This window comes from Neomonachus schauinslandi, chromosome 7, assembly GCF_002201575.2.
Source record: "Neomonachus schauinslandi chromosome 7, ASM220157v2, whole genome shotgun sequence".
Taxonomy (NCBI): domain Eukaryota; kingdom Metazoa; phylum Chordata; class Mammalia; order Carnivora; family Phocidae; genus Neomonachus; species Neomonachus schauinslandi.
In genome coordinates, this window is record NC_058409.1 from 37,125,856 (window position 1) to 37,148,657 (window position 22,802).

A 22,802-nucleotide genomic window follows, 5' to 3' on the forward strand; every position below is an offset into this window, starting at 1 on the left:
GCAAATAAATCCTGGTCATTTTTTTGACACCTCTATGGTACATAATATAGAACTGTGCCTCATGTAATAAGTGTGAGGAAATCCTTGCTTTGGTTATATCAGTTTGAAACTTAAGAGAAAACTTACAGAGGTGTCTTTCAAGTTATTTTGACCACCACCTGTGAAAAAAATATATACCAAAAAATTTTATCATGATACAATCCATATCTACCTACACACATACATAAAACCAAAACGAAGTTTCAGAAGCAACACTATTCTTCCTACATTTGAGACATTTCTGATTGTTTTCTAACCATTCTACTTTGTTTAAATTTTGGATGCTTCTCATACCACCCAATTTATTTCATAACTCATTAATGGGGCTTGACCCCATTTGAAAAACAGTTCCTCAGAAGACCCTCATGCTCACACTGCTCATATTTACAAGAAGCAACCGTTTTTGAGGTCCTTGTGTATCTTTACAGCTAGTTTGATTTATTTGCTGAGAAGCAACTATGTGGAAATCACTGTGTGAGGCTCTGTGGGAAGTGTAGAGTTTTGCTTTCAACTACCTCAAGCCAGGAATTTTCTGAGTTGCTAAGGAAACCAGGATGAACAAAAGGACCTATTATCTCTGCCCTCATTGAGTTTATAGTCTAGTGGATTAAAGAAACTTGAACTGCAGGAATTTTGGGAAATAAGTCATTCACTTGACTTTGTTTACTAAATAAGTCATCCACTTGACTTTATTAGCACTTTCTGGGTAGAAGGTATGTTTTTCTTATCTAGGAAGGTCAGTCCCATTTCTCTAGGACCAGATCTCTCCGTAATCATTAGTGTTCAGTGATGCTCCTTCTGACCTTGCCACTTATGTGAAATCCATTGTTATATGCTCTTAGAGCCCCCACGACTTCTCTCTTTACATTTAGTGGGAGTTTTAATTGTCCATTAAGTTATGACTATTTCATCTATAAGTGTCTCTCTCTATAGGGAGCCCTTACTAAACTACAGGCTCCAAAAAGGTAGAGATTCCATTTTTACTTTGCTATTACTATATCCCCCAGTACTAAGCACTGTGATTAATGAGTAAGAAGTGTTTAAGAAATATTTATTGAATAAATGAATGGGTATCCTAAGGTCATCTGGAATGTTGTCTTAAACAAGGTACTCTGGTTTCGCCTAATCTTTATTATTTATTAGCAACTAAAAAACAACTGATAATCCTTCACATTGTTCTTTTTGTTTGTTTTGCAGTCAACTTTGACCACTTTGAAATTTTGCGAGCCATTGGGAAAGGCAGTTTTGGGAAGGTGAGAACCAAAATGATTAACCACCAGCAGGGTCATGTAGCTCAGGGAACAGAGTCTGAGAATGTTCAGATTATTTCAGTTACTGGGACCACAAGGAATGATAATTCAGAGAGGTTTTTATAAAATTGTCACTAGAGTTTGAGGTGTGTGATATAATGGACATCTATTGTTCTCAGAATTATTTCATTGTCATGCCCATTTACTCTCACTAGATTTTAAGACTTTCTCTCCACTCTAAAATTTTGGACTCAGTTGCCAATTGTACCCATGCCTTTGGTAACACTTACCTGTCAATGTAAAAGTTAATTCTTTTTTTTTTTTAAGATTCTATTTATTTATTTTAGAGAGAGAGAGAGAGAGAGAGAGAGAGAGAGAGAGCGTGTGGGCGGGGGGGGGGGCAAAGTGTGAGGGAAAAGTAGGCTCCCCACTGAGCGGGGAGCCCAACAGTGGGGCTCGACTCCAGGACCCCAGGATCATGCCCTGAGCTGAAGGCAGATGCTTAACCGACTGAGCCACCCAGGCACCCCAAGAGATAACTCTTTTTATGTGGAAAAGATATCTCTTTTTCCTCCAGTTATACCATGTTTTTATTTTCAAAAATCGACCATGAAAGATAGATCCAGCCTAATTTTTTTGCAAGAAACTTCTAGATTCAAATCCTGATCATTAGTTTCTTGGTAGAGACATACTTTGAGAGTATTTCTTATTTCATATTGAACTTGGATTTTAAAATCATCTCCTGCCCACTTTATCAGACATCTAGAACCTCTAAAAGAATTTCAGAACCATGGACATCATGTGCAGTGCTTTCCCAGTGCTTTAAGTCCTTTTAGGTTCTATCAACTACTGTGTAAAGAGAAATTCTTGGCGCAGTGTTGTTCGGCTCGGCAGTTTAGCCGTGCCCATATCAGTCACTCAAAGCAGAATAGCATGTCATTGGCTGTTGGAAGATTCCTGACAAGGAAGCAGCTATTTTCTCCAACATGCTGTCTAAACAAAACCCAAAGAGCAAAAAACAGGCAGGCTTGCTTGAGAAAACAGAGATTCACGAACTGACCTGATACAGGGGAAGAAAATGAAATTTTCTACTCTGAAATCAGAGCTAAGCAGCAACGTCAGCATCAGAGAATTTGCAAGTGGTGAGGCCTCCAGGCCATGCTTTTGAGAACCTCCTGTCCTGTCTCCCATGGCCGTGATCTGTCAACTCCCTGACCACTTTCTCATTCTGGTTTGTGCCATTAGGTCTGCATCGTGCAGAAGAACGATACCAAGAAGATGTACGCAATGAAGTACATGAACAAACAAAAGTGCGTGGAGCGCAACGAAGTGAGAAATGTCTTCAAGGAACTCCAGATCATGCAGGGTCTGGAGCATCCTTTCCTGGTTAATTTGTGGTAAGTGGTTTTACGGGATCTCTGAATGGAGTCATTTCTACCTTCACCCCCAAACACTGTTCCCTAAACCCATCTTGATTTCCAGGTGTGCATTTGCAAAATCTTCAGTAGGCTCTTCCTCAAGGGCTTTGGTTCTCCTTGATTTCTTTGGCTTTAAATGAAACAAATTGTTGTTTTTTGTCACGAATAAATACTGCTTGTTTTGTTTTTGTTTTTTGTCACAGTTCCCCCGGTCCTTGAGGACCATATATTTTTTAAAACATGGCAGCTAAATAGGCTGACAAAGAATGAGTTCAGATGTCTTGTCATTCGTTGAGATACTTTTCCCCCATTAATTGTGGGGCAGCGATGTTGGGTACTAAGTAGGTCATCAACGGCTGAGGGGAGGTTGATCTTGAGAACTTGTACAAAAAAGCACTTGCTCTCTAGAATGACTGGCAGTAGACATGGATTCCTTGTAGCGTCCTTCTCGAGCGGCCACATATATATACCTGGGAGCTGGAAAAGGACAGGTGCTGCCTTTCTCACCAAATAGCTTCTAACAGAGCTGGAGCTAACTCAGATCAGTGGCTGGACATTAGGTAACTGTGATCTCCTCCCAAAGTCAGGATCATAATCCAAGGCTTAGAAAATGGCTAGAAGCTGGCTGTGTCTCTTACTCCCTGCTCTTTTCTTATGCGTGGAGGTCTGTATGTGGCTCTCTCATTTTCCTCTACACTTTAATGCATCCATTATGTTAAGAGCCTATTCTTAAAGCTAATTCAGTGTGACTGTCACTTAAATATGCATACCAAGCAGTTTCTACTAGCGAAGGCAAAAAAAAAAAAAAAAAAAGAAAGAAAGAAAGTATTCAGAGAATACTAATGGAAAAATAACTGGAATGTCACTGTGTGTTTAGGGACATTTCTCTGGAGGAGTTAATGCATAAAACCTGTCTCCCTCCATCCTTAATTAATACAGTTCACTTAATATACACTTTGCTCCAAGACTCCACACCATAGTTGAAAATATGGTTCTGTGTGACCTGGAAATGGGTCCCTTTGGTTCGTGCCCTCCTCAGACACAGTGGAGTCCAATTCTGGCCCACGCTCGGTGTATTTAATCAGTAGCTCAGAGTGGCCTATTCACAGCGTTGCCACGCAGTGTTACATGGATGCGGCTCTTTCTTCCCCACGTTTAGCAATCACCAGATTGACTTTCCGCCCCCCGCCCACCCTGACAATGACAAGGTGCTCTCAATTCACATCCTCCCTTTGTTCAAAGTCACATTTTCCTTCTTCCAAAGTTCAGCCAACTAATTCTCTCCTTTTAAGACCAGGAACCCTTCAGAAGGACAGAGCATTTCCCCCTTTCATGCCGGTCCCTCATCACTGAATAATCAAAACGGATTTCAGTCCCTTCCCATTTTTATTTATTTTATTTTTTTGTGAGGTGGGTGTTCGGAGACTTGAAGCTAGCCAAAGTTTACGATTCTGCCGTAACTTGTCAATGCAGGCAACTCTCTGTGCCCCACGCATGCGGACTTGGTGATAACGTGACATAGAGCCTAGCCTTCCTCTCACACGGAACCACGCAGGATGGTGGACACCATTAATAGTGATGGAGGAGAGAGAAGAAATCCGCCCCACCTTAATTCTAGTACCACATTCAGAACTGTAAACTGAGAGGGGGGCATCCTTCAAGTATAGCAGAAAACTTACAGTCTTTCAAATCCTGAGATAAAAATTGTCAGAAAGCATATTTATTCCTTCTAATAAAGGCTTTCTGCCTCAGTAAGTACAACATAAGAAATGTAAGTGACTCTCCAACTATTAAGCACCTTGCAATACTTCTGGAGGTGGGACCTGTGAGCAATACTCATCATTTTTTGTAAGATTTTATTTATTTATTTGATAGAGCACAAGCAGGTGAAGAAGGAGAGGGAGGGGGAGGGGGGAAGCCAACTCCCCACTGAGCAGGGAGCCCAACGCAGGGCTCGATCCCAAGACCCTGAGATCATGACCTGAGCTGAAGGCCGCCGCGTAACTGACTGAGCCACCCAGGCACCCCCGTCTTTATCATTTTTAAGTCACATGGTTATAAGACGAGGTTGATGTGTGTAACTTGGGGGTTGTTTTTATGAACAAAATGAGATACAGTGCCATGCCCAGCACAGAGCAAACATCATATAAATGGGAGTTCTTTCCCTTCCTTGCTCCATGAACGTGTAGCATTCTGAACATGTCCGTCACTGCTGGGTCACTGTGGGCTACCCCAGACACAAAGTCCGGAGGGGCTCAGCCTCAAAACATCCCAGGAAGTTATGTAAATGGTGGGGGAGGGCCAAGTCTTCAACTCATTCTCTGTAAGAGCTTATGTTTGTTTTGATTTCCACCCTCATTCTGCAAATCAAAGAACAAAGATTCAGAGATCCCCCATTATGTACAATTTAATCAGCATTTTGTGTCCTAGGTTTAGCTCGTTTTATCTTTACATCCCCAAAGCTTCAGGAGCCAATTTTCTTAAGAAGCACTGTATGATTAATAATGTAACAGCAATCCTTTTGAATTCCTGTGTACCCCTTGTGTACTCTATTGTATTGGTAAGCTACGTAGGCCTCTCAATATTGCTTTCAGTAGTCTTCTTGTGGATACTCAAAATGCCGCTAACCCCTAAGGATGTGTTCAGAAAATTCTGGTTTTCAGGCTGAGGAAAAACACAGACTGTTTCTTTCAAGCAGGTTTTACACTAATGTTAAGAAGTTGGGGGGCCCCTGGGTGGCTCAGTTGGTTAGGCGACTGCCTTCGGCTCAGGTCATGATCCTGGAGTCCCGGGATCGAGTCCCGCATCGGGCTCCCTGTTCAGCAGGGAGTCTGCTTCTCCCTCTGACCCTCCCCCCTCTCATGCTCTATCTCATTGTCTCTCTCAGATAAATAAATAAAATCTTTAAAAAAAAAAAAAGAAGAAGTTGGGGTGTGTGTGTGTCTAGAGGTATAAATACATACATATGTGATATGTGAAAACTGTACACACGGCAGTCAACTTGAAGAACAGAAAAATCACATAGAAAAATGAAAATTCTCCAAAAATGCTACCACCTCGAAACAACCACTTCCAACACGTTGGTATGTACTTGCCAGAAAAATGTCTGCATTTGGTTTTCTGCTTTTAATCGTGCATTAGCCCCATTCATTCCCTCATTCATGGATATATTTACCGAGCAACACAAACAAGGTAGAATTAGGGTTGCCGGATAAAATACAGGACACCCAGTTAGATTTGAATTTTAGAAAAATAACCAATCATTTTTAGGACATGTCCCAAATATTACACAGCACCTATTTTATCTGAAAACTATTCATTTTCCAAATTTCTAATGTAAGTGGGCACCTTGTATTTTTATTTAGTAAATTTGGCAACCCTAATTGTAACACAAACTCAGAGTAGGGGGATGCAGTGGTGAGCAGTGGTGGGCAGAGCCCCTGATCGACCCCATATTTCCAGTAACTGTGAGAGGCTCATATTAATCAAAGGATATAAAAAATGTATCCACTCTGAGAAGTGCATGAAGGACTAAGTAGAACAGGAGTGTGTGTGTGTGTGTGTGTCCTTGTCTGGGGCAGCAGAATTAAGGGTGAAAACACATTTTGAATTAAAATTCAACCTTCCCAGCCTCCGCAGACCTGACTCCACTCGGGAACACAGTGGTCGGATGTAGGCCGCGTTATAAGGCGAAGGCTGCCTGACAGGGCTGGCGTCCGGGGAAAAGCAAATAAAATCTTCCTGCGAGTCCCTCCCTGAGGGCTGCTCACAAAGCCCTGGCAACCCAGAGCCTGCAAACAAATGGGCCCCAGTGCTGCCCAGCAGAGCCCTGTTCCCCAGGCGGCTTTTGCCGGTTGAGACTAAGCCTGTAGCCGCACAAGCCCCGCTCCTGCTCCTCGGGGCGCCATGCTGCCCTCTCCCTCGTCTCTTGTTCTGGGAACAGAAGGGGCCCACGTGTGGTCTCAGGAAATGAGAAGACAAGACCGTCTGTTTTAAGTGGAAAGGACCACCTCTATCGGGACTGTGAAAAGGGGGTCCTGTCAGAGAGCTGAGCAAGGCCGAATAAATAGAAATCAACCTCCATTTCTTAGGACTCCGCACCAGTGTCTCTCCACAGACTCAGGAACTGTGAGAACTCAAGGTCGCCTCCAGAGCCACAGAATCAAAAAGACCTTCCCTGCCAATGGAATTCTGTTACTTAAGAGTTTTGCCCCTATTGTCTCATTTACTCATCCTAACGATTTAGGTGGGTAGGGATTATTAGCCCGATTTTACACCAGAGAAACAGAGGCTCAGAGAGGCTGAGTCATTTTCCCAGCACCACACAGCCAGGAACTGACGGACCCGGGACTCAAGCCCAGGCATTCTGGCTGCAGAAACCCTGCATTTCCTGCTACACTATCCCATCCCCTATGGACATCTTGTAGGACTCTTACAAATTAGGAGGGAAATGTAATTTATTTTCTTTATTGTCTTTTACATCCCACAAGAATACAAAATCCATGAGGCAGGTATGTTTGTATATTTTGTTTACTGCTCCCACGGTAATGCCTTGCACACACAGTAAGGGTTCAACAGATCTCTGCTGAATGAATGAATGAATGAATAATGGAGTTGGTGATGGCACCAGGCTTCAGGTTTTGCTCTTTGCCCAATCTACCACTTCCTGCACACTCAAAAACACCCCCTCATTTACTCAGGCCCACTCCAGGTTCTTGGCAGGCCCTGAAGTGAGAGGGACAGGAGTTTGAATCCTTGCTTTCCCACTTGGTGACTGGGAATAGACCAAATTACACTGTGTATTTGCTTGGCTTCCTCCTCCATAATTGGGCATAACAGCAATACCCAGGGCAGAAGGTATTACTAAGAATATATTTATAAAACACCTCACACATAGTAGGTGCTTAATATATGAGGACTTATGGGACACCTGGGTAGCTCAGTTGGTTAAATGGCTGCCTTCAGCTCAGGTCATGATCCCCGGGGTCGAGTCCCGAGCCTGCTTCTCCCTCTAGCCCTCCCCCTGCTTGTGCTCTCTCTCTCTCTCTCTCTCTCTGTCTCGTTCTTTATCTCTCTGACAAATAAAATCTTAAAAAAAAATAAATGAGGACTTAAAACAAAAACTCGGTGAGGCCCCACCCCAAATGGAATGTCCCCTCAGCCCCAGAGCAGATTCCTGAGTAGACCTGTGTCTGTGCGCGTGAGCTGGCCTGGCCATTAGAAAGTCTTTGGGTTTGTCCTAAATTTTAAAAAATTAATTTTTTAAAATATAAAGTACAGGGCGCCTGGGTGGCTCAGTTGGTTAAGCGACTGCCTTCGGCTCAGGTCATGATCCTGGAGTCCCGGGATCAAGTCCCGCATCGGGCTCCCTGCTCAGCGGGGAGTCTGCTTCTCCCTCTGACCCTCCTCCCTCTCATGCTCTCTGTCTCTCATTCTCTCTCTCAAATAAATAAAATCTTTAAAAATATATATATATAAAGTACATATTTTTATATAAAATATAGGAATGCAGACATTCTAAAGAAAATGATAAATACCTATATTAATTACATTATGCTGAAATAACTGCCGTATTAGATTCCTATGGCCATAAATGACCATAAACTTAGTGGCTTCAAACAACGCGAATTGGAGTGCTTGGGGTTAAAGTGATTTTCACAAAAGCTATTCCTTTTGTCCTGCATTCCCATTTGTCCTGCAAGTTCACAAACAGACAAAACTAATCAGAACAATGACAGGATGCAGGGTTTAACGAGATGTAGCATGTGGGAAACTTTGGGAGTGGCTGAAATACCCTGTTCTCATGATTGTGGTGCTGCCTGTATCAGGGCATATATTTGCAAATATTCATTAATTCTATGTTTAATATCTGTGCATTTCACTGTAAATAAATTTTACTGATTTCATAGTAAAGGAATATGAAACAACTTAAAAACCACGAACTCAGTATTGTACACTTCTGGAGGTCAGAAGCGCAAAATCAGCCTCATTCAGCTGAAAGGAAGCTGTCCTCGAGGCTATGTTCCTTCTAGAGGTCTAGGGAAGAATGTTTTCTTACCTATTCCTGCTTCTCGAGGCTACCTGCGTTCCTTGGTTCAAGGCACCTTCCTCCACCTGCAAAGCCAACCACACAGCTTCTTCCAGCCTCTGACTCCAACTCTCTGGCTCTCTCGTCCATCTTTGAAGGACCCGTCTGATTACATTGGGCCTCCCTCTTGACCAAATTCTAGCCAGCTCTTCTGAACCATCTTCTTGCCTAGGCCTCAATCTTGGTCCATAAACACTTGAACAAAACACTAACATCGTTTATTAACAGCTTCGGCCACATCCCTAGGATGACATTAGCTCCCCTTAAATTGCCTGCCTGAGAAAATGCCAGGCTGCCAAGAGAATTTACTGTTTGTTCCAGCTAACACCTGAAGACAGGGCGCCTCTCCAGGCCTCTGTGGGAGGGGAGGGGCCTAACTTTGGTAAGTGCCAATTAACAAACCCAGATGAGTTTCCCATAGACCAACCCCATTCTGGGCTCTTTGTCACTTTCACCCCGCTGACTCCCAGGTCCTGGCTTATCCACTCTCCATCCTCCCTGTCAAACACCCGGTCACTTCTGTACACATCAAAGCAGGTCACACTATGGGATTCCTATAACAGTAGTATATTATTAACTAAAATCTGCTCTTCTTATCTTCATGTCCAGCTGTGTTAATCTTAGGAGGAGATGTGATTAAGTTAAGGATCTTTAGAAGGGGAGGTTATCCTGAATGATCCAGTGCCATCATTGGAAGAAGTTGTCCTTGGGTATGGCCCTGAGGAGCTTGGAAAAGTGGAAAACAATGGACAGCAGTCCCCAAAGATCTTAGCAGAGAACAGTGTTAATTGTGTGGCCTGTACATAATAATGGCTGCCCACATGGTTGTTAACTGACTGACTGATGGACTAATAGGAAACTGAGTCTTGATAATGCAGACATTTGCTCATTCATTTACTCATCGATACTGCAGAGAATTCCTTTCTTGCAAACACAGGAAGTTATTAGAAAATTTAGGCTAAAAAGAAGTTCTTGGGGACGACATGGAGTAGCTTACAGCTTCAAGACGTTCAGCTGAAGAAGCAGGTCTCGAAAAAGCAAGGGACAAATGCGGTTGTGGGAATCTAGGTAGCAGAAACTAACGGACAGGCACTTACGGCTGTCTCAGCTGGGATGAATCAGCTCCCACCAATTTTCTAACCCTGTGTACCCACTCAGCTTTCAAAGTCCTGGGAGAGAGTCCAGCTGGCCTTGCTCAGAAAACATGCTTGCCCCTTGGCTAGAAGAAAGAGTAAAATAACTCATGACTCCCAGACTGTTGACCTGAGCCACTTGGTGAATGATTGTGTCATTCACTAAGATGGGGAGATCCAAGGAGGACCAGATTCATTGTGAAAATCAAGAAATCTCTTTTAGCTGTGTTCATTTTGAGCTGCCTCTTAGTCATCCAAATAGAGCTGCTACATAGGCGGTAAGTCTGAAGTTCAGAAGAGACATCCAAGGTCCAAGGAGAAGGCCAACAAAACACAAATATGGGAAAAATTGGCTTGTAGATGGTATTTAGACCAGGGACTTGAACAGAGCATCTCTGGAGAGAAGTTAAATAGCTAGAAGAAAAGGGCCAAGGGCTAAAGACTTAGAGCACCCTTATAGTTCTGATAGAGGAGGAAGACTCAGGGAACTAGACAAAGAAGCAACAGCCTGGAAGCTAGCCAACAAGCTAGGGGTAGACTAGGCAACGGCGGCATCCTAGAATCCAGAGGCTCTTTCACAAAGGAAGGTATGCAAACCATTGCAAATGTTGTGGAGAGGTCAGGAATAAGAAGACAACTGACTGCGAACTTGGACTTGGAAAGATACAAATATTGTGACCTTGATAAGAGCCAAGTCCACATGATAGGACAAAGAATCAAAGAGACGGTCTTGAGGAGAACACAGGAAGCAAGCGATGGTATTTTTGGAGGGTGAGGTACAAAATGGTTTTGTTGTGTTGTGAGATTCATCCATACTGTCACGGGTAGTGTTAATGTATTATCATTTCTCTCTCATATTCCATTGTATGAATGTCCCATGACTTATTTATACATCTTTCTACTGATGGATATTTGGGTTATTTCCAGTGTGAGACTCTTACAAATAGTCCTGCTATTAACATTCTTGTTTGTATCTTCTGGTAAGCAAAAGTCCGTGTATCTGGGGATGTAAACGTAGGAATTAAGTCATTGGATCCTAGCATTTATGTAGGTTTAGCTGGTATACAGTTTTCCAAAGAAGTTGTCCAGTTTATACGCACATCAGCAATGTCTGAGAATTCAGGTTGCTGTAAAAACCTCACCAACATTGGGTATTGTTTACACAGGCATTCCACTAAAGGTATAATGACTTCTCACTGTGGTTTTAATTTGAATTTCCCTGGTGACTTACGAGTTTGGGCACATTTTTATATGATTGTTGGTCATTTGAAATCCTCCTTTATGACGTGCATAAGTCTTGTACATCTTTCTAATCGTTTTTTTTTTCTCATTGGTCCATTTTTGAATATAAATTATTTCCCCTCTGTGACTTACTTTATACTCCACAAAGATGTTATTTTTTTTTTAGCCCTCAAAAAGCTTGAATTTAAGTGTGGTATAGTTTATCCATCTTTTCCCTTATGGGCAGTGCCTTCTGTGTCCTATTTAGGAAATCTTTGCACATACCAAGATGAATATATTCTACCCTATTTCCTAGTAGCATTGCTGTTTTAGTTTTTACATGTAGGTCTGTAATCCAGGGTCAAGATTCACTTTTTCCCCATATGGAAATCAAATTAACCCAGCGCCATTCACTGAAAAGTTTCTCCTTTTCTTACTGCACCACATTAACACATTTGCTGCGAGTCAGACTACCAAATATGTGTGGATTTGCGGACTTTGTTCTATTGATCTCCTTGCGTGCATTTACACACGTATCACACTACCTAAATTACTGTAGCTTTCTACCGGTAACAGAATTCAGTAATGTAATTTTTCTGAATTATCTTCACTGTAGTTGGCCCTTTGCAATTCCATATAAATTTCACAATCAGCTTGTTAACTGGTATTTTAAAGCTGCTGGTATTTGTAGTGGCTTATACTGAAACTAATTCAGAGAGAATTAAGGTCTTTTTAAAATAGTAAGCTTTTCCAATTCATGAAAATTATATATATCTTCCTGTATATTTAGGTATCCCTTAATTTCTCTCTTTGGGCTCACTTTTGAGATCTAGCATATCTATCTTTAGATTTATTCCTAGGTATTTAATATTTTTGATGTGATGACAAATGGTAATTACTTATCCACATTTTATTCTCTAGTAGTTTGTTGTTTGTTGAGCAAAATACAGCTGATTTTTAATATTGACTTTGTGTCCAGTGAACTTGCTAAATTCTCTGATTATTTCTACTGGTTGGCCTGTAGATTATTTTGGATTTTCAATATTTGTAATCATGTTATTAACTAATAATGACAGTTTTATTTCTTCCTTTCCAATTTTGATAACCTTGTATATTCATACTTCCTGCATTTGCATTGAGAACATAGTTGAATATGGTAGACATCCTTGTCTGTCCTGATTTCATGGGGAAGTTTTTCAAGATTTCAAGATTTCATATGATGTTTGCTTTTGGCTCTTTGTAGATATCCTTTATTACAGTAAGAAAGTTTTCCTTCAGTCCTAGTTTGCTAGAAGTTTTTATCATGAATGGGTATTATATTTTGTCAAATGTGTTTTCTTTTTTCTTGAGATCATTTCTATTATGTGGTGAAGTAAATTAATGGATTTGCAAATCTTATAATGAGCTTCTTAAAATAAACCTTACTTGGTCCTGTTCTATTAAAATAAATGCTAGTTGGTCATGTTCTATTATCTTTTTTGTACATATCATCAGATACGGCAATACAGATTTTGAACATTTATTTTATATATTTTCTTATTTATATATTATGGCTATTTATAAATATGTTATGTATTTATTTTATTTATATATTATTTGTTGATATCATTATTAAATATATTTTTAAATTTTAATTATTAAATACATATGTTTTTTAGATGTACATAACACAAGTTTGAATGCAAAGAGTAGGAGCCCATTGAGAAGAAAGAATCGGTCATGTGGGACAGAATGGGGAGGATTGCCAGAGTGAGCCCCTGAAGGTGGCAAGATGGCTGTGGCTAGGGACTCAGGTGATGCGCTGGCCTCAGGGGGAAGTGGGGCGGTGCTTTCACTGTGCTAGGAGAGAAAGCAGAGTACGTAAGTGCACAGATTCGCAAGCCGGTGGATGTGTTGGTGGGCAGATGAAGGAGTTCTCATGCCAATCCCACCATGACACGTGAGGTCATCAACCGAGAATGGGGAGTGGGCATAGTCCAGGAAACTGTGGGGAGAGAAGCTGCTGGGTGAAGGAATGTATGAAACTAACTGAGAATTAGAATAGGATTTTTTTTTTAAGATTTTATTTATTTACTTTAGAGAGAGAGCAAGAGCAGGAAGGAGAGGGAGAAGCAGGCTCCCCACTGAGCAGGGAGCCCGATGTGGGGCTCGATCCCAGAACTCTGAGATCATGACCAGAGCTGAAGGCAGATGCTTAGCTGACTGAGCCACCCAGGCACCCTAGAATAGGATTTTCTAAGTATCTATGTGAGACCTGTGGTTATAAATGTAAAGTGAATCCAGTCTGCACAACTTTGTGTTTTAATCCAGTCTGCACAACTTTGTGTTTTTTTCTTCTGAGAGTGCTCGTGATAGATGTTAGTTTGTTGCTGTTTTAATCCAGGTATGTTTAATCAGAACTGAAGTTTAAGTGGGGGAGATATCCTCACCATACCAAAGCTTGACGAATTGAAAAGTCTATTTTCAAGAAGTAGGCTTCAGGAGTAGATTGCCAAGGGGTACTTAAGGAAATCATGCATATGTAGAGTCACTCTTTCAGACAGCTAGTATTTTTGAGGACTTATTTTTGAGGGGGTATGCTAAAATATTACATATATCATCTTACATATCTTCATATACTAGATTCTATAAAATAGGAATTAGTATTTGTCCCCTTATAAAGATGAGTCAGCTGAAGATGAGAGGTTTGAGCTTTTGCCCAAACCACAAAACCAGAAAGTGATGGTAAATCTGGATTCCAAATCCCACCCCGCCAAATTCTCTAAGACCTTCAGTGTTAACTTATACTGTATTAGAATGTTGCTTATATAGACATCACTACTTCTAAAACTCTAAAGCCAAACTTTTAAAAATTATATACAGCTGTAAAATCAATAAAAATTTTTAAAGAGCCATTTAACCTGATAAACAATAATATTTGTAGTGGAACAAAATCGCATTATAACTGAATATCCTCCAGTTTGAGATAAAACATAATGCTCCTCCCTGCTTCCCTGGAAGAGTTCCAACCACTGGATATCAGAAACAGAGATGGACAGAAAAGCCCCAGGAGATGAGTGTCAGAGGCAGAAATATCAAAATATGTCTGAAGATGCAGTTGGTCTGGTTAGACTATAACCACTGGTCAGGTGAAGGAAGTGCGGAGCATGACAAATGGACAGACTAAAAGGAGGGCATGAAGGACACAAGTAAGAATCTCTTTGTTGGGTAGCAGTGCTGGGAAGCCCTCCCCTGACCCCGGAATTCTGAGACTTAGGGAACCTGGTCGGTAAGGAAACATTGCTTTTCTGGCTAGACAGGCAGAGGGTAGATCACACCCTGTGCCCAGATGAACTTCTTGTCTCTCCACTTCATCCCCTCTGGGGAAATAGCCAATCAAGATGTGTGACTCAGCACCTCTTGGACCTCTTAGCATCCTTGGGGCCTCCCCAGCCACTCTCTGGATCACAAGTGACCATTTGCAATCCCATCAATGACCAAAGTCGTCTCACTCGAATGTCTCTCTCCAGTTGGTCTCTAATTCCCAGGAAGCACAAAGAGTTTTAACTTCTAACACTTTTTTCCTCTGGACGCCTGGTAAGTTCTATGGGTAAGAGTCTGATTTAATTGTTCTTCATTATCATCTGGAGCTTGTGTCTTGGGTTTGCTTTTATGTAAGTAGCAAGATGGTGTTATTCCCCTTTGTCTGCTTACTGGCTGTGTTATTCTCTGAGGTAACTGTCTCAAGAGATTCTGTAGAAAATAATAATAGCCAAAATTTCCCCAGAGAAGCTTCATAAATAACATCTCCAGAGCCAGTACAGATGAGCTGGCAGATCACGAAATTGCATTCAGATCTTTGTCCAGAGAAAGGTCAGGGCTTGGGGAAAATCAGCTACTGCATCAGAACATCGGGAAAATAGTCTGCAAGCTGTTATGTGTGATTTTTAAAAATCGCCCACAGTCTTTTTCATTGTGTAAATTGTAGATTTTTGCTCATTTTACTGGAGGCTGTAGTCCATGACTCGAAGCAGGCAGGTACCTGTGTTACATTGTCTAAGGTTTCCTGACCTCTTTCCCCTCCCCTCCCACCCGCCGCCCCCACCATCAATCAAAAGTAGGTCCTCTGTCAGCCTCTATCATAGTATCCTGAACTTTTCTTTCACGGCCTCTAGCACATTTTATAACTACATATTTGTTGTACAAATATTTATTTCTATTTCCTACTGGGTTCCTGGGTTTCCTTCTTTAGCTTCAGCACCTTGTACAAGTAAATACACAATAAATATGTGTAAAATGGCCACTGACTAAACAAGTGTTCATTAGGTACCGAGCTATATGCCAGGGGTCGCTGATGGAAACAGAGATGAGAAAACACAAATTCCTCAAATTGTCCAGCCAAATGAGAAATTCAGGCAAAAAAAAAATTCTAATGGCTATAATACAATATAATTCAATGCAACCATTTACAGCTAAGTTTCTGGAGTGTTCTATAAAGAAATGGCAGACTGCTGGGGAAGTGCAGAGAGGGAAACACAGAAGGGTAACATTTAATTTATGTCTGGTGAGAAGAGGTCAGGAAATTCTAAGGTGTAGGGGAGATAAACCCAGACTCTTTAGGTCTCCTGAGATGTACATAGAAGTTTCTTGTGGCTAAAAAGGAAGTTTTCATGAGCATTTATTATAACTATTTTAAGGTAGTTCCCTCAAATTCATTCCAACTACTGCTAAAGAGATCTACATAAATTCTCAATGATCCGTGTTGATGAATTTTGGATACGTGGGTGTTTAACCTAAATACACTGTATACACAAGATAGACAAGAGTGGATGAGGTCATTTCTGCATGTTTTGATGAGGGCATGGAAGGTGTGTTTTTTTTTTCCTTGAAGAACTTTATAAGACTACTTATGAGACCGGGAAAGATCACTTCATAAGTTTCAAATCTTCTTCCTCTACTGCTTGGTTTTTCTGAAGTTGAAAACTTCTGGACGTTTGATAACACACTCTAGAGAGAGAATATGAAGAAATAGGTGCTCTCATCTATCGCTGCTGGGAATTCAAAATGATAAACACCCTCTGCAGAGATAAATTTGGCAATATAGAACAAACATTACATATGCCTTACCCTTTTTAAAAAAAAAAAATTACCTTAGCAAACCCACTTCTAGGAATTTACCCTGAAGTTGTTCTGTCCAGAATACAAAAAGACATTTGCAAAATTTTTTTCAGTTGCACTATCAGTAAGAGCAAGAAACTGGAAACAACCCAAATGTCCTCCAATAGGCAACAACTTGATGAAACATGTGCCATCCATAAATGCAACTCTATGCAGCTGAGAGAGGGACTGGGAAATAGATCTAGTTACTATTAAGGTCTACACTCCAGAATATACTGTTAAGTGGAAAAAGCAATGTGGCCTCAAATTCATCCACAGATTCTATATAATCCCTATCAAAATCCCAGTTGGCTTCTTTGCAAAAATTGACAAGCTGACCTGAAAACTGACATAGAAATTTAAAGTATTTGAAATCTAAGAAATTTAAGGGAATTGCTAAAACAGTATTGAAAAAGAAGAATAAAATTGGAGGGCTCACACGTCACAATTTCAAAACTTACTCCAAAGCTATAGTAATCAAGACAGTGCAGTGCTGGCCTAAAGTTAGTCATGGGACAGAACTGAGCATCTAAAAATAAACTCACATTTACAGTCAGTTAACTTTTGACCAGGGTGCTAAGACAATTCAATGGGAAAATGTCTTTCTAACAAATGGTGCTGGGACAACTAGATATCCAAATGCATAGAATGAAGTTGGATCCCTACCTCACATTCTACACAAAAATGAACTCAAAATGGATGGTAGACCTAAATGTAAGAGCTAAGACTATAAGACTCTTTTTAACAAAAAAAGGTGTTAATCTTTGTGACCTTAGATTAGGCAATGGTTTCTTGGATAGGACACCAGAAGCACAGTTAACAAAAGAAAAAAACAGATAAATCAGACCCCATGAAAATGAAAAACATTTGTCCTTCAAAGACACCATCAAGAAAGTGAAAAGACTATCCACAGGATGGGAGAGAATATCTGCAAATCATGTATCTGATAAGGGACTTGCATCTAGAATACATAAAGGACTCCTACAGTTCAATAACAAGAAAGAGAAATAACTTGATTTAAAAATGGACGAAGTGTCTAAAGAGATATTTTTTCCAAAGAAGATAAACAAATGGCCAACAAGCCCATGAAGATGTGTTCAACATTGCTAGACACTAGGGAAATGCACATTAAAACCGAAATGATATACCACTTCACACTGATTGGAAAGGCTACTATTTCTTTTTAAATAGAAAATAAAAGGTGTTAGTAAGGTTGTGAAGAAAATGGAACCATTGTGCATTGCCAGTAGGAATGTAAAATGGTGAAGCCCCTGTGGAGAACATTTTGGTGCCTCCTCCAAAAGTTAAATGTAGAACTACCATGCAATCCAGGTATTCCACTCCTAAGCATGTACTAAAATAATTGAAAGCAGGGACTCAAACCAATACTCGTACACCCATGTTCATAGCACCATTATTACAATAATCAAAAGGTAGAAACAAGCCATATATCCATCAACAGATGGGTGGATCAACAAAACATGGCATAGTTGAGTCTTATTCAGCCTACAACAGAATGAAATTCTGCCACATGCTACAACATGAATGAACCTTGAAAACATTATGGTAAGGGAGATAAGCCAGATACAAAAGGACAAACCACTTAGACAAGGTGCCTAGAACACACAAATTCATAGAGACAGAAAATAGAGGTGGGCGGAGAAGGAAGAATGAGGGGTTACTTAATGGGTACAGTGTCTGTATGGGATGAAGAAAAATTCTGGAGTACATAGTGGTGATGTTTGCACAACAGTGTCAATGCATTTAATGTCACTGAAGCATACACTTAAAGTGGTTAAAATGATAAACTTTATACTATATATATTTTACCGCAATAAAAATATTTTCAAAGAAGTTTTAATGAAGAGATGGAGGGATTATAAGAAATAGAAAGAGATAGAATCTCGAGTTTTCTCAGTATACCTTGTTTTGCAGATTTCACTTTGAAAACATAAATGTTTTACATGACTATAAAGCAGAATTAAATTTTAAAAAGAATTCCAAAAAATGCAACATAAAGTGAAACAAATTAACCTAAGTATATATCCAGTTTGTGGCATAACCACACAGAAATGTACTATTCCAAGTAACCTTCAAGCAATAACTTTACTGTACATCATTGGTGAAATATACCTCGATGACAAAAAAGAATAGCAAAAACATCTTAAAGTGTTTGTCGTAATGGTGTTGTAGGAGGTAGTGTTCATGTTGCAATTCTGAGAGTGTTTTTTTATATATGATGGGATAAAGCAAACAATGAAGGATTATTTGGTGAACCTCCTTGAGAGATCTCAAAATCCCTGAGAACCAAGATTTTCAGTAAGGGAGAAAGGAATCACTGGTATTATACTGATGAGATTAAGAATTTCTGTTGTCTTGAATGTCAATAGAAAGTACCCTTAAGATCTTCCAATGTATTTACATTAGGTTCCATTTGTGTGTTCCTGGACACATTGTACCTGTCCCTATACCAAATATCTCCATCTGTTCCTAGCTCGCTCCACTGAAAAGACCTAGTAACGGTGACAACACTTCTATCATTCAAATAGTTTGGAGGAGGAATCCTACAAAATAGCCAGGAGTATTTTTTCATATCAGGAGATCAAAAAGCTATCAAAGCCTACTAGGATTGCATCAAAATAACACATGATCCAACTTGACTGTATGTCTACTGGCCAAAGAATGGGCATTATGAACGGAACATCAATAAGGGGGATAACATCAAAACTGTGAGTTTATTATGTCTAAAAAAAATAAACAAAACTTGTTGCTTGCTTTCAGAGGCTTCTGTGAAACCACCAAGTCATTTTGAAAAATGATAAATAAAAGGAAGATGTAAGCATTGGTTCTACCTTTCTAATGTGAACTCTGTGTCAGAGTAACCAAATAACTGGTCAAAGCCATATTCACTTTCTAAAAGTACTCCAACTAAAATATAAATTAGAAATGATAGAATTCAGATATCACAACCACTAAGGAATTCTTGAAGATAGCCATTCAGGAGATTAATAGCTGGTAACACCTTGAAAAGATAGACTTAGGTCCTATATACCTTCTGATCAATGTACCCAACACCAATAGCCAAACTGTGGAAGGGGCCGAGATGCACTTCAACAGATGAATGGATAAAGAAGACGTGGTCCATATATACAATGGACTACTACTCAGCCATCAGAGAGCATGAATACCCACCATTTGCATCAACATGGATGGAACTGGAGGGGATTATGCTAAGTGAAATAAGTCAAGCAAAGAAAGACAATTATCGTATGGTTTCACTCATCAGTGGAACATAAGGAATAGCATGGAGGACCATAGGGGAAGAGAGGGAAAACTAAAGGGGGAGAAATCAGAGAGGAAGATGAACCATGAGAGACTCTGGACTCTGGGAAACAAACTGAGGGTTACAGAAGGGAGGGGGTGGGAGTTGGGGTAACTGGGTGATGGGTATTAAGGAGGGCATGTGTGGTGATGAACACTGGGTGCTATATGCAACTAAGGAATCTTTGAACACTACATCAAAAACTAATGATGTACTATATGTTGGCTAACTGAACATAATAATAAAAAAAGTACACAACACCATCTATGAAGAGGTCTTGCTCCCCCAAAATCAAACCTGAATCTGAACAAGCCGTGGGATCCAACCACCAATTTTCATGAAGAACAGAAAGTTGTGGAACATGGAGAAAGACATGACAGGAAGGCAGTCAACAAAATTCAGACTACAAAAATGCTACAGCAAAAATGACTTTGCTTCTTCAACAAAAAATTACTAGGACAAAAAGAGCCGGTCAGGGAAGCTATAGAATAAAAAAGATTTAAAGGCACATAAACCAAGGACAAAGTATGCACCTTGTTTGAATCCATTTATAGGACCTAAATATTCTATAAAAGTTTTTTTTAAGTAAATTTCTAGAACAATTAGGGAAATGTTAACATTGAATAACTGATAAAAACTACTAGTTTGGGTATTTTATATAGATCAGGAGCTGACTCAAATGGGTTAGTTCCTTTCCTGATGAGATGACATCTTTTTTTTCCTTTTTTTTCTCTTTTTTTGATTGAAATGTATTTGACATATAACATTGTGCATATTTAAGATGTACAACATGTTGATTTGATACATTTGTATATAGTAATATGATTACCATTGTGGCAATAATCAGCACCTCTATCTTGTTGTGTAATGTTATCCTTTCTTTTTAGTGGTTAGAATCATTATGTTCTAGCTCTTAGAAAATTTGATGATTATAATATTGTAGTCTATATCCACTTGACCATGAAGTAGATCTCTAGGGCTTATTTACTACTTGTTGCAAGGAGACAACATAATTAGACATATGAGGGTAGAGGGAAATATTTTTGTTATATTTATTAGGCCTTTTAAATATAAAAATATAATTAAAAAGTAAAATGTAAATAAACTATAAATAAAAATAAAATTACTTATAGTCCTACCATTTAGATAACTAGTTATTATATTTTCAGAAAATTATGCATATATCAGTGTATGTATATAATTATTTATCTTCCTTTTGTGGTTGTGTGTGTATATATACTTTTGAAATATATCCTTTTCTTAAGATTTATTTATTTATTTCAGAGAGAGAGAGCACAGGGTTAGGGAGGAAAGGGCAGAGGAAGAGGGAGAGAGGGAAGCAGACTCCCCCCTGAGCACAAAGCCCATGCACAGGGCTCGATCTCACCACCCTGAGATCAGGATCTGAGCCAAAACCAAGAGTTAGATGCTTAACCAACTGAGCCACCCAGGCACCCCTGAAATAGATCCTTTTTATGTACACTAAACATCTACCCTATAATACATATTGTAGTATAACATTGCTCTTTCCCTCACCTTGTCTTCATAGTATCTTAGAAATCTTTTCATATCAGAATGTAGATCTGCCTCATTTTTTAAAATTGTTGTACTGTGAATTTACCATAATTTATTTACATGCTCCCCTATTGCGTGCAAACTATTTTTTATTTTATGTGATATAATGAGTCTCCTTGTAAGTACATCTTGTTATAATTTTTCAAGTGTATCCATAGCGAAAGTTCCTGGCAATAAAATTACAGGGTCAAAAACCATGTGGGCTTTTTTTGTTTTGTTTCATTTTGTTTTTGAAGAGATACTTCTGAGTTGTCTTCAAAGGAGTTTTCACCAAATTACCCTCCATCAGAGCATAAGAGAGTGCCCATTTCTTCATATCCTCACCAACCGTGGCTCTCATCAAACGTTATGGAAGTGTTCTCATTTGGATACATTAAGGAATAGAAGTCATACGTGCTTATTTGGATTGTAAATTCTCCCCCTCTAACTTTATAGCAGAGAGAATTTAGATTGTTGTCTCAAGTTGGTTCCAATGTTATCCAAGCTATTAATCTTTCTTTACCTCAGCTTGTGATTCATGCTGTGGCATTTCAGTTAAATACACACACACAACAACAACAGCTGGGTATATTTTTTGTAAACTATTGAAATCAGGCTTTTGCAAACCTTGGGTTTTCTGTGTTGTCATGGCAAATGAATTAGGTGAAATAATACTGTGTTTTTTTATGAATTTCACATTGGATGTACTTTGGAAAATTACTACAGAGCCACGAGAGGAGCAATATGATGGGCCACTGCTCCAAAGGCAGGTTTTAAAATTCAGATCTGAACTTAACAGTTGGGACAGTATACCCTAACCTCCTCTTGACCCATTCCTGAGGGATCTCTTCTCACAAGAGGTAGTGCCTTTCCGAAACTGTGAAAAGCCTGCTGTGAGCACACCCTTTTCAGAGTCTGAAAAACACAGATCAATTGTTCTAACCTTTGAGTGCATAGGACAACATTGGTTTTTTTTTTTTTTGTAATCTTTTTAAAAATTTTTTTATTATTGTTATGTTAATCACTGTACATCATTAGTTTTTGATGTAGTGTTCCATGATTCATTGTTTGCGTATAACACCCAGTGCTCCATGCAGAACGTGCCCTCTTTAATACCCATCACCAGGCTAACCCATCCTCCCACCCCCCTCCCCTCTAGAACCCTCAGTTTGTTTTTCAGAGTCCATCATCTCTCATGGACAACATTGGTTCTTAAAAATTCTTCTATGGATGCCTGGCTGGCTGATGATTGGAAATGTCCCACCATTGGAATGAGAATACCCTAGAGGCATAGAAACTGAATTTTGGGAGTTGACTCAAAGGGCATTTAGTTATTTAAATAACTATTCTATTCCCTGGCAGGATTTTATTATAAGCTTTGGATGCTTTTTGTTTTATGAACTATATTGGTCATTGTTCATACAGCATGTATGTTAACCGTGTGGATTTCGATGCAATCCTGCTTCCACAATTTCCTAACATATGATTCTTGAACAAATATATAACCTCTCTACACCATAATCCTTTCTTTCCCTATTCACTGTCCTTTTTTAAAAAATAACAACTTTATTGAGGTGTATTTTACATGTCATAAAATTCACCCATTTCAAGGGAACAATTCAATGATTTTATGGAGTGGTG

At 39.6% G+C, this 22,802-nt stretch overlaps 1 protein-coding gene across 1 annotated transcript in view; it reads left to right on the forward strand.

Moving 5' to 3' along the window:
* The first annotated feature begins 2,552 nt into the window (after window positions 1-2,552).
* The window catches only part of STK32A (serine/threonine kinase 32A), an 88,756-nt gene continuing 68,506 nt past the window's right edge, over window positions 2,553-22,802 (forward strand). The window contains exon 1 of the mRNA XM_021701957.1: window positions 2,553-2,686. Coding sequence (XP_021557632.1) covers window positions 2,568-2,686 — 119 coding nt within the window. The 5' untranslated portion in view covers window positions 2,553-2,567. The remainder of the gene's footprint in view (window positions 2,687-22,802) is intronic.